The sequence below is a fragment of the Spea bombifrons genome, chromosome 1 (genome assembly GCF_027358695.1).
Source record: "Spea bombifrons isolate aSpeBom1 chromosome 1, aSpeBom1.2.pri, whole genome shotgun sequence".
In the NCBI taxonomy this organism is placed as follows: Eukaryota; Metazoa; Chordata; class Amphibia; order Anura; family Pelobatidae; genus Spea; species Spea bombifrons.
In genome coordinates this window covers 69,280,857-69,293,948 of record NC_071087.1, presented here as the reverse complement: position 1 = coordinate 69,293,948, position 13,092 = coordinate 69,280,857, and the positions used below count along the sequence as shown (strand labels likewise).

Below are 13,092 nucleotides of genomic sequence, written 5' to 3'. Positions count from 1 at the left end.
CAGGGTGCGATCTTAAGGTCCTTTTTCCTTTTCTTTTTTTTATTCAAGACATAAGCTTTTAAAGACATGGCTTATTATCAAAGCCTCCACCTCTTGATTGGAATTCTCCAATCATAACGGTGGGTTTTACCCATTATAATTAGGATTTCTACTCATATTTACACCGTTGTAATTTCTTAATTTACCTGTGAGAGACGCTCTGGTCTAAGAATTAACTTAAAACCATTACATATATGTTTGGAATTTATCCTTGGTCACCCTAATCGCCAAATGTTACTTCCTAGATAGTAACTCAGGTTTTGGTAGTCTTCCCATGTATCCCCCATTCTAAATTACATTTCTCAGAATATGCAGTGTCTACTCCTTAACTTTCTCATGGAAGATAACATTAATTGTATCATATATACACTGAAACATCATTATACATGAATACTCCTTTGTTCTCAATTATAGAGGGAACAAGGACAAAAAGAAATAATCACTACATGATTAAGTAAAATAAAATGGTTCTGACTCCATTTTGTGTTCATGTAAAGTACAGAATATATGGAATACATGTTTTCTATCATAAAATATCTGACACCATCCACGGACTCTTCACGTCCCAACACTCCCTCCCTCCTCAGGAATGCATAGGACAGATGTCACGAACTAAATTCCTTTCCAAGGTTTTGCAAGACTTGTTTTGTATTGTTTTTGTTATCTTCTTTTTATATTCTTCTTCTATTTTTGTTTGTATTAAATGTTTCACCTTTGTTTGCATCTAAGTGACTCTGCCTATTTTTGACGCACATACATATTTATGTCTTGTTCCCTATACGAAGTTTGTATTGGCCCTATATTTTTATTATAGGATCACTGTCTTTGCCTCATCGGAGCGATCAGATATCCCTGCAGGGGATATCCTGTCCTCCGATGACCTTCTGGGTGACGCGCATTTCAGAATGCCGGATGGCGCGATCTGCGTTTAAAAATGTTAAAGTTTTCCGGCATTCATGCCAGAAGCTGTTACAGGAGATCGGACAGCAGAAAGCCAGTGATGCAGGTGTCCCTGCTGCTGAAAGAAGTACCGGTACATCCATAGGGGACAGAAGGTTAAATTATAATTTCATTTACTGAAGTTAAATAGTTAATCAAAACATATATTAATCATGCAAGAAGTCACTGTGGAGGAATATTGACCCACTCTTCTTGGCAGAATTGTTTTAATTCAGCCAAATTGTAGGATTTTGGAGCATGAACTGCCTTCTTAAGTTTATACCACAGCATCTGAATCTGATTAAAGTCAGGACTTTGACTAGGCAACTTCAAAACATTTATTTTGTTTCTTTTGAGCCATTCTGATGTGGAATTTTGTGCTTAACCAACTGTGGTTAAGCTTTGGGTTACAAACTGATGCCCGAATATTCTCATTCAGGAGTTTTTGTTAGAAAGCAGAATTCATGACTCCACCAATTATGGCAAGTCCTGAAACCTTGTAGCCTACTTCACTTTGCAATCGAGGCTTAGATTCAACATCTAGTCTAGTGAAATTTAAACGAATTATGATTGATTTACTAACTAAGGGGGAATTTACTAAAACATTTAAGTGTGACAAATATTTAAAAAAAACTAAGCAATCAGAAAATTTAGGGAACATGTACGGACTCGCGATGCAATGCATTCTGACAAAGCCCATACATGGGCTGATGTTAAATAGCTGCATCACTGCGTTTTCAACACTACTGGCGGCTTTGAAGCATCCACGGAAGCCTCACAGACTGGCCGTGGATCATGGGAGGGAAGCCCCCCCCCCAAAAAAATTGGCAGCCGGCTAATACAGAGCTAAGAAAGTGATCAGCAATCGCTTCCTAAGCATAATCGGTGTTGCTAACATGCCTCGATTATTAAAAATAAAAAAATAAAAATATATATATATAGGGGTAGTAGAAGTATTGTTAAACACTCATCTACACACACCAGACAAGCCAGAAGGCTTGCTTTTCCCTCAGAAATCTCATGGTGCTTTCACAACCACAAGGGATTCTGGGTAGGCACATGCAAACAAGGTTAACAATTATCACCTTTGCCTCTATATCCACTTTATAAATGGATTCCTTGAAAGTAATTGCCCGCTGTACAAGACGGCATTTAGACAAAACTCAGGAAGAAATACAATAGCCAGATCACCACTCATGGACAGCTGTTTCGTCCTTCATGGGACTCGTCAGCATGAGGTTGTGATACTGGCTTAATAGTATGAGGCTTGGGGTAACTAAGAAATATCATTACATAAGTTATGGTGGGTAAAAGGTGATGGAAACCCTTCCACTTAAATTTAAGGGGTAGTAGAAGTATTGTTAAACACTCATCTACACACACACACACACCAGACAAGCCAGAAGGCTTGCTTTTCCCTCAGAAATATATATATACCGTATTTGCTCGATTATAAGACGACCCTGATTATAAGTAAAATCTTAATTCATGTAAACTATGTGAACAATTTTTTTTTATTAGAAAAGCTATGATTGACAAAATATTTTGTTTTTATTTACTTTTTTTTCAACCTGCCCCCCCCCTCCCAGTTATGCACATCTGCCCCCTGGCCTGTCACTCTGCCCCAGAAATGCCTTATACCCCCTTATATGCCACTGTGCCCCATGATATGCCTTTTAACCCTCTAAATGCCACTGTGCCCCATTATATGCCTTTTGACCCCCTATGTGCCACTCTGCCTCCAGAATTGCCTTATACCCCTATATGCCACTCACAGCATTTCAGGAGGCTGAGTGGCGTATAGAGGGTTAAAAAGCATTTCTGGAGACCGAGTGGCATTAAGGGGGTTAAAAGGCATTTCACAGAGCACTCTGCCTCCAGAAATGCCTTATGCCCCTCATTTAACACTCCCTCCCCCTCCCTCCTCCAAACTTACCGGAGCTTCTGACTCCCCGGTGCGTAGTCCGGGCAGCGTGTAGAGCTCTACGCCATTTGCGTAGACAACCCCCGCTGCTAACCGCACCTCCTCCCGGCTGCAGCAGAAGTTGTGTACGCGAATCGCGTAGAGCTCTACAACCAAGCACCTGGGTAAGTGGTGGTGGGGGAGACAAGAGGATCCAGATCCCTGCGGGGATCTGGATCTTAGTCTCATAGTCAGACCTAGTTGAGGTCTGATTATAAGACGACCCCGATTATAAGATGAGGGGTATTTTTCAGAGCATTTGCTCTGGAAAAAACCTTGTCTTCTAATCGAGGTAATACGGTATATATTGTGGTAAAGTGTATGGGAAAGTGGTGGATGGGGTGTATATCTAACCTGGTTTTCTCAGCCAGGCACGGTAGCAGAAATCCAGGAGGATACATGCTGCTTTAGCAGAGCGTAGTCTGTTAGGGCTCTTTTGTTTAAAGTTACATGGGCTGGATTTCTTGGACTGGAGGACATATTGGAAGTGGGAGAGCTCCAGTCCACACCCCTAGTCCACTACGGGGTTTCCTTACTCCCAGGGGGTCCTCAGGTGAGGCTTCCTATGCTTATTACTGGGGAGGAAGCCTTAAAAGAGAGGGCTGTTAGGTTTGCAGTGTGTAGGAGAGACTGAGTCAAGGAGCAGCTACAGCCAGCGCTGCAGCCCACCAGGTAGAAACCTTTCCGTATGGACAACTTGTTATTTTGCTTGGTGCCAGAACTTAGGCGTGTTGTGGGATAGTGAGGTATCCTGATGTTTAGTTAGAGCCTGACAGGCTTAGAATTTGTTTTGTTTGCAAGGTGCTCTGTGCCTAAATCATTTAAATAAACACCCTCTTGAACTTTTGAAACCTGCTGCCTGTGTGAATACTGTCATTGCCACTTCATGTGTGAGCTGTTCCCTACAATATATATAAAGTTTTTTATGAGCAAGTCCTACAATTAGTACTATATCTTCACAAAATTTGTAATGTCCGCCTCTAGAGGATCAGGCTCGGTTGGGGAGATCAAGGATCTCCCTCTAACCGGCTTAAAGCAAATCAAGGGAGTGGAAGGTCTGTTAATGCAGACCTTTGATCCTGCTCCCTTGAGATGAACTGCTGCTGTGCGTCAGGATTTGCTGTCAAATGCCGGCACACAACACAGATGCCTCGCCCACCGCCTTCCGCGCTGACTGCACCGGAATCACACAGAAGAAGAAGAGCCAAGAGGAGGAAGAAAAGGAGCTGTAGCGGGAAAAGTGACAGTGTCAGAGGAAAGGTAGGAAAACATTCAGTGAGAGTGAATGTTTGTGAATGAGTGTGTGTGTGATAGGATGGATGTGTATGTGAGTGGAGGGATAGCATGGCATAGGGAGGCTGTAATCTCACTTCTACCATGCCTAGGTTCCAGCATGTACTGGCTGCCTGGGCACGATAGGAGTGTGATTGCTGTTATTAAAAGTAAGTAATACGCCAAAATTGGACAGAAAAATTCTGTCCAATTAACATATATATATATGTTAACAGCAATCACACTCCTATCATGCTAAGTCAGCTAGTACATTGTGATCAGGGCCGTTCTTAGGGCCAAGCCGAGGCGGCAGGGAGAGGAGGAGAGAAAGGGGCGCCGAGTGGTCGCACATTAAAAAGTTTTTAGCAACCGCTTGGACCCCTTTGTCTCCTCTGCTCCCTACCCTTGCCCTGACTGCGGTGGTGGGAGCTCGAGGCCTTGGTCACGGTGCTTCGTGATGAGTGCCGTAATATGACATCATATCCCGACTCTCAGCTATGAAGCTGCACGCGCCAGGGCAAGACAGCGAGACTGAGGCCTCGTGCTCCCACCACAGAGCTTCACCAGGGTAAGTAAACTGCAAAGGGGGGGGGGTAGATATTGAGAAGGGTAGTAGAGGGGGTGAAGTGGGCAGATAGTAGAAGGGGAGGAGATTGAGAGAAAGGGAGGAGACAGGGTAGATAGTGAGAAGGGGGAAGAGATTATGAGAAAGGGGGTAGTAAGAATCTTGAAAGAAAGAGTGATAATGAGTAAGATAATGAATGAAGTAATGTGTGGATGAATTGTGTGAATGGGTGAGAGAATTAATTAATGTGTGGATAAATTGTGTGAATCAGTGAGAGAATTAATGAATTGGTGTATGGATGAATTGTGTGAATGTGTGAGAGAATAAGTTAATTAATGTCTGTATGAATTGTGAGAATGTGGGAGACAATGAATTGTGTGGATGAATTGTGTGAATGAATTAGAGAATGAATGAATGGTGAGAATGAATTGTGAGAATGATTTGTGTAAATGAGTGAGAGCATGAATAATTGTGTGAAGGAATTGTGTAAATGATCGAGTAAATGAGTGACTGTATAAGTGATTTGGGGAAAGGCAAAAATGGCACAAGAAGGGTGTTTGAGCTTTGGGGACCAAGATGTCACGGGCAGGGTGTTTATGGGACAAAGTTGGCACATGCTGGGCTGTTCAGGGACAAAAATGGCTCAGGCTGGGCTGTAATCTGGGTGCTGGTTTTGGGGTGTGCAACCTGTGATCTATGCCTGTAATTTAGGTTTTTTATCTATACCTTTAATGCTGAGTTTATATGTGATTTCCAGTCAGTGGCGTCGCTACAGGGGGGGCAAGGGAGCATTACTGCTCACGTAGGAAGTTAAATTATGGCACAAAAAGTACACATTTGCAAAAACGACATCCCTTGGCGCATCAAATGAGGGGCTGCATGTGTTTCTAGTACAAACCTGGAGTGCGCAAGACACAAATGAACATGTCGCTATGGATAGAAAAAACATATTTTCTAGCCAAAGCGACATATTCCATCATTATTTGTGCACTCAACTTTTGTCCTAGAAATACATGTAGCCCCTCATTTGAAGCTCCAAGGGGTGTAGTTTCTTAAAATGGATGAATTGTCTGAATGAGGGAGAGCATGAGTTAATATGTGGATGAATTGTCTGAATGAGGGGGAGCATGAGTTAATATGTGGATGAATTGTCTGAATGAGGGAGAGCATGAGTTAATGTGATTGTGCGTATCATAGATGTATAATTGCGGAAGGGCAAAGATGGCACTAGCAGGATGTTTGAGCATTGGGGACCAAGATGGCACAGGCAGGGTGTATATGGGACAAAGATGGCAAATCGTATGTGTGTTATCTGGGTGTGCAACCTGTGATCTATCCCTGTAATTTAGGCGGTTTTAAATATACCATTAATGCCGTGTTTTTATGTGAATTCCAATTGATCTATACCTGCAAAGCTGGGTTTGTGTGTTCTTCTGTAGATCCATATGTGCTATGCTATGTTTCCATACATTATTTATGTATACCTGCAAATACAGGGTTTGTATGTCTTGTTCAGTTGATTAATACCTGCAATGCTGTTTCCATGTATTTATTTGATCTATACCTGCGATGCTACGTTTCATATATTATTATTGTATACCTGCAAATACAGGATTTGTATGTCTGATTCTGTTTATTTGATATATACCTTCAGTGCTGAGATCACAAGTGAATTTCGATTGATCTATACATGCAAAGCTGGGTTTGTGTGTTAATGTGTTGATCTATACCTGCTGTCGGCAGCAGGGTCTAATATTTATATATATATATATCGGCAGCAGGGACTAATATTAATATATATATCGGCAACTGGGGCTAATATTAATATATTTGGGCAGCAGGGGCTAATATATATATATATATCAGCAGCAGGATCTAATATTAGTGCAAAAGTTAAGGTATTGTGTTGTTTAAAGGATTTCAAGGATTAGTCTTACTAAATTGTGGCTTCAGGCTTCCCATGTTGAATGATCAAGTATTGTATTGTCCAATAACAAAAGTATCATTCCATAGCACATTACTTTTGGCAATATATATATATATATATATATATGTGTGTGTGTTTTTTCAGTGGTATGATTTAATGGTGGAAATTATTAATGCCCCCCCAGTTTGACTGTGGTATCTTGTGTGCCCCCCCTATATATTGTTTCTAGAGTCGCCACTGTTTCCAGTTGTCCTATACCTGCAAAGCCGGATTTGTGTGTTATTCTATACCTGCAATGCTATACACGCAAGTGTTTACATGTGTTGTTTATTTGATCTATACCTGAACTACAGGGAAGAAGAAAAGAAGAGAGGTGTGGTTTAGTGAATGAGGGGAAAAGGGACTCTGGGGATGATTACAGGGAGAGGACCTTTCAAAGTCACTGTAGAGTCAGGAGGAGGGAAGACTGCACTGACTCTTACAGTCTTCCCCTAATCTGCAGTCAGTGTGACAATTTTTTTTTTGGCGTGGGAGCGGAGGGAGTAATTACCATATTTGCTTGAATACAAGACAAGGTTTTTTCAGAGCAAATGCTCTGAAAAATACCCGTCGTCTTATAATCGAGGCCTTCTTATAATCAGATCTCAAATAGATCCAGATCACCAGCATCGCTGCAGGGGACCCGGATCCTCCTGTCTGGTAACCTCCGCTGCTGCCGGCACTTCCACCGGGCGTCTATCTCCGAGCCCCGACAGAAGCGTCGGTAGCAGCAGAGGTTGTCTACGCGCATACCTTCCCCGGCGGCCAGAGGAGAATTCCCTGCAATGCTGCAGGGAATTCTCCTCTCTGGCAGCCGGGAAAGGTCTTTGCGATGCATGTAGACAACCCCTGCTGCTACCAGCACTTTTGCCGGTGCTTCTAGGATAGAGGACTGGCGTCACATGACCTTCCGGGTCATAGAAGCTGCAGCGGAAGTTGCCTATGCGAATTGCACCCGCTGCTCCCACTAGACAACAGGGAGTCAGAAGCACTGGTAAGTCGGGGGTGAGTGTTAAATGGGGGGCATGAGGCATTTCTGTAGGCAGAGAGCCCCATGATATGCCTTTTAACACCCTTAATGCCACTCTATCTCTAGAAATGCCTTATACCCCCTATATGCCAATTTTGTCTCCTGAGATGCCTTATACCGCCCTTTATGCCACTCTGCCCCATGATATGCATTTTAACTCCTTATATGCCAGAGTGGCATATAGGAGTATAAGGCTTTTCTGGAGGCAGAGTGGCATATAGAGGGTTAAAAGGCATATCATGGGGCACAGTGGCATATAGGAGGGTATAAGGCATTTCTGGAGGCAGAGTGGCATATAGGAGGGTATAAGGCATACCAGGGAGGCAGAGTGGAATATAGGGGGGTATAGAAAATATCTGGGGGGCAGATGTGCATAACTCGGGGGCAGGTTGGCAAATAAAAAACAAAAAATTATTTTTCTCAATCATAGCTATAGGGTCATCTTATATTCAGGCTTTTTTCCTAAACTAATATTCAGATTTTGGGTGGTCGTCTTGTAATCAGGGTCGTGATATAATTGAGCAAATACGGTACATGCTAGGGTGCGTGGAGGGAGTGCAAAGGAAATAATTGCTAGGGTCCCATTTTTTCAATATTTAAAGGAAAAAAATTTTTGTTACAAAGATTCCCCCCCCTATATTTAATGTATTTAAGGTACATTATTGTTACCAGTGTTTCCAGCTATATATAATTGTACTTGTTTTCACTTGCACATAAATAATAATTAAAACTAGTTGTTTGTGATAGTGTGTGTGTGTGGGGGGGGCACATACAGGATCTGCCCCAGGTGCCAAATACTCTATGTACGCCACTGTCTCCAGTAAACCAAATCCTGCATAAAAGAAAGAGAATTAGGACAAATCTTGCCTCTCATTCCTAGAGACACATGGTTGGTCCATTATAGAGACTCACCTTTTCAAACACAGCCTGGATGGAAGGTAAGCTCTGTATCCATCTGTAATGTACGGATTGTCTTTGAGGAATACAGGAATTTGCTCAAAGTTGTATAGTCTGATACCCCTAGGGAGCAGGACTGGCCAGTAGTGATAGCCCAGCTCAATGTATTGAGAAGTCTTCAGTAACTTCTGAGGCATGATGAAATGGATTCATAGCCTAATTCTAATTAAGCAAAAAAGAGAGAGTATTTTGGGTAAGGTTTTTTAATTACTGTTATAGCGTTACTAATTCTAAGAGTGATCATACTAGAAAATACAAATGACTACGAAACTATTGCATCCATACTTGTTAAATGAATTAGCATTCAGTGTGACATTAACAATAAATAAAGAAAAAAACAGCAGAAAAAGTACAGCTATAGTTGCTGTGGGCCTACAACTTCCTACAAGCCTGCATCCTACACCTGCATGAACATTGTAGTTCAGGTAAATAAACACAGTGGATGATAGCATGAACTGCATGTTGCTTTCATATTTTTTTTTTTATAGTCTTTGTTTCTTCAATACAACAGATGTTGTACTTGGGCAAAAGTTTGATAATTCATCTTATAACTATAGCAACCAAAGGGATACTCCAATTAGTATGGTCAGTCAACTGATTGTTATGGTGATGCCACCATTTTTAAAACGTTTCCATATGCATAATTTTATTTTATTAATAAGTCACTGGTATTACACAGACTGTGTCAAATACACACTCTAAATATGTATATATGTCGAGGACTTTTCTTTGATAGAGTTCCTTTGTATATCTAGGTCTGCCGCATGAATGTCTATTGCAATGGACTCTCAAATGTAAATAAAAGTGCAATATCTATATAGCTGCCTTTGCCTAAACAGTTAAATATACCAAAATCCGATTGTGTATCCAGCTAAAGAGACACTTTAGCATTCACCCTATTCATTCCACTAAAACATTGTATTGTGGCCATTTATATGCAATTCGACCAGAACTCTTTTCTTATATGATTGTGACTTACATTAGCAATACTTTCACACCTAATGATAGAAAAGGAAAAAAAAGCAAATCTACATAATCATGCAACATTATGCGTTATTCCAAGCTCCAGCCAAGAATATATGTACATGACTGTAAACACCTGCATCGATATGAACGTAAACAAACCCAGGAAGCAAAGCGGCTAACCTGGCACATGCTTAAACCGGGACCCTCCTTCCAGCTGCCGGTTAACGATATTTTCACAAGTTACTGTCTTCTGCGTACTCTGTAAAAATACTGGCATTGCAAACACTAACCATCCAGCTGTGCAAACGTCACAGGCTTCCGACCTGGTGACGTCATTTGCTTGAGCCAGACGCAAACTGTAAAAGACTGGGAGGTGTGGTTAAACAAGACTTACGATTCCAAATGTATCCACTGGCGGATGGGAAAAGACATAAGTAAAAGTATACCGGATTTTCTTTCCCAAAGCAGCAATAGTATTTGCTTTGCAGTTGCAGTTGTCAATTCGATCTGTATTAGAGACAGCGCTAAGATTTTAAATGTGGCTGAAATCATGCGTTTTCCACTGCTTCCTTGCTGTTGTATGCTACACACAGCTCTCTCTTTCCTAGGTACTCAAAAAGCTTGCTGGGTATTTTTGGACCACATTCTTTAAATAAAATACATGTGTTCTGCTACTCCTGCTTTAAATTTTCTTATGACAGAGGCAATTGGGGTGTGAGTAATGCCACACGGAACATAATCTGGTAATAAAGTTAATTTAAGGTGCAGTTAGAGGTAAAGGTGGGCAAACTAAAGGGAATCTTAATCCTGGGGACAGCAATCCTGTATTTATTTATAAAAGTATGGTGTCCGTGAGATTCTCTGAATCATTCTCTAAATGATTAAAATCTCTGAAAGAATCGACACTGAAAGATTCTCTGAACGACTCTCTGCCTTCAGTGACATCACTAGAGTAAGCAGGCAGGAGGGTTCAATGTGACTCGAAATGATCCCATTCACTTTACTTATCTGAACTTCCCATCACTACTGTTAAATCATGTTATGTGATGCAGTGGAGTGAGCAAAGTGTGAGCTCAGAGCAGGGCTCCAGGAGAGGTAAAATGATGATAACTATGTTGAGCTGATATGTGAGGGAGAAAGAGCTTTTGTGTATGTACATGTGTTTAGTGTTAGACTGAGTTTACACATTAGCAACATTTAAAGCTGCCGCCCAGTCGCGAAGTTCAAAGCAGCCGTCATGCGGCTGTAAGACCGCCTCCACCCGCCGCTTTAACTTCTTTAGACGGCAGCACGACGACTGCTTTGAACGTTCGAGGGGTGGGGCTTACAGAAGAGTTCCTCGTGACAACGAGAGGATCTTCACGTCGGAGGAGAGCAGGAAAAAAGAAAAAAAAATCAAAATGTAAGTATTACCAAAAAAATAGGGGACCAGTATTCAAGGGAGGGGGGTGGCTGGGTTTTGTTAATACAAAATCAATATTAACATTGTGGGGGGGTGATTGATTTTTTGGTCCAATTTTGGTGTGTAACCACCCTTTTATTAAAAGTAGGTAACACTCCAAAATTGGACAGAAAAAATCAATGACAATATTAATAAATATTATCACACTCCTATAATGCTAAGTCAACCAGTACATGCTGGAATCTGGGTATGCCTGGGTGTAATAGGCTTGTGATTGCTGTTAAAAAAATTAGTTTTGTCTAATTTTGGTGTGTTACTTTTAATAAGTGTTTTTTTTGTTGTTGTTTTTAAAGATTGGGGGGATTATTTTCAGTTTCGGCCAAGTGAGGCTGAATTTTTGGTTTCAGTCCAGAATTTTCATTTTGGTGCATCCCTGAGTCAGACACTGAAGTAATAGGCCTACACCATATCACTGTTTGGCCTAGTATATAGTGACAGGTGTCATGCTGCATTATTGTCAATGTTTGGCTCAATGTATAGTGATAGGGATTATGCTGTGCCACCGTCAATGTGTGCCTCAGTATATAGTAATAGGTGTTATGCTGTACCACCGTCAATGTGTGCCTCTGTATATAGTGATAAGTGTTATGCTGTACCCCCATCAATGTGTGCCTCACTATATAGTGATAGGTGTTATGCTGTACCCCTGTCAGTTTTTGGCTCAGTATAAAGTGATAGGTGTTATGCTGTACCACCATCAGTGCGTGCCTCAGTATATAATGATAACAGTTATGCTGTACCACCGTCAATGTTTGCTTCAGTATATAACGATAGCGGTTATGCTGTACCACTGTCAATATTTGCTTCAGTATATAATGATAGCAGTTATGCTGTACCCCTGTCAATGTTTGCATAATGATAGAAGCTATGCAGTTTTAAAGTGTGTGTGGGGGGGTGCCACATACAGGATCTGCCCCAGGTGCCACATACTTTAGGTACACCCCTGGCTGGGGGTAATACACACAGCAGTGGGAGCATGACATTAACCAATACAAAAGGTGTGGGGGCATCAATACACAAGGGAGGGGGTTGGCTGGGGCATCACATAAATCAATACATAAGGGTGTTGGGGCATAAATGCACAAAGGGGTGGGGGCAAAATACAAGGGACACAATCAATAGTAAAAGGGGCCTGTCTGGGGCAACAATACACAAGGGGCGAAAATACAAAAGGGGCAGTTAATGATGAAGCAGTATATATTTTTTAATGCTTCAGTGTGGCAGAGCCTGTCCTGATGTGTGTGTGTGTTTGGGTGTCAATGTGGCAGAGCCCGTCCTGATGTGTGTGTGTGTCTGGGTGTCGGTGTGACAGAGGCGGTCCTGGTGTGTGTGTGTTTGGGTGTCAGTGTGGCAGAGCCTGTCCTGGTGTGTGTGTGGGTGTGACAGAGCCTGTCCTGGTGTATGGGTTTGGGTGTCGGTGTGGCAGAGCCTGTCCTGGTGTGTGTGTTTGGCTGTTGGTGTGGCAGAGCCTGTCCTGGTGTGTGTGTTTGGTCATCTGTTTCCAGGTAGTCACTTCAGAGGACAAAACTTTCTAGGCCCAGAAATCTGTTAGAGGAAAAGTAAAGGTTTTGTGTTATTTACTCTATTTCAATCTGCATATTTTATTTAAAAGGATTAGTGGGCATTATATTGTGGCTTCAGGTGTATCATGACCTTTTTTAGTGTATGGATGTACTCCCAATCCCATCACATAAAAGTCTATCTCATACATCAGATGAGCTCTGATGTAATCTTTATCCAGTACACATGGTTGCAGAGGAGTTAAGATTCTGTCCATTTCCAGGTACTTATTTGGGTTTTAACACTGGGATTTTAATAATAATGTGGTATTCTGTTATTGTAAAGTAACAATTTAATATGCTTTTAAAAAGAATAATGTATAGCGATTTGGATGGTAAATAGTGTGGCTGAGATAGTGTGGCGTGTGGGCACA

At 41.7% G+C, this 13,092-nt stretch overlaps 1 protein-coding gene across 4 annotated transcripts in view; it reads right to left on the bottom strand.

Moving 5' to 3' along the window:
* PAQR3 (progestin and adipoQ receptor family member 3) overlaps positions 1-10,016 on the bottom strand; it is a 288,454-nt gene extending 278,438 nt beyond the window's left edge. The window contains exons 1-2 of one of the 4 annotated variants that reach the window (XM_053463288.1): positions 9,878-10,016; positions 8,687-8,893 (exon numbers count right to left, since the gene is read on the bottom strand). In XM_053463288.1, coding sequence (XP_053319263.1) covers positions 8,687-8,868 — 182 coding nt within the window. In that variant the 5' untranslated portion in view covers positions 8,869-8,893; positions 9,878-10,016. Of the gene's footprint in view, positions 1-8,686; positions 8,894-9,816 lie in introns of all 4 variants that reach the window. The other 3 variants (XM_053463305.1, XM_053463296.1, XM_053463314.1) reach the window with 3 other exon arrangements.
* Between the last annotated feature and the right edge of the window lie 3,076 nt (positions 10,017-13,092).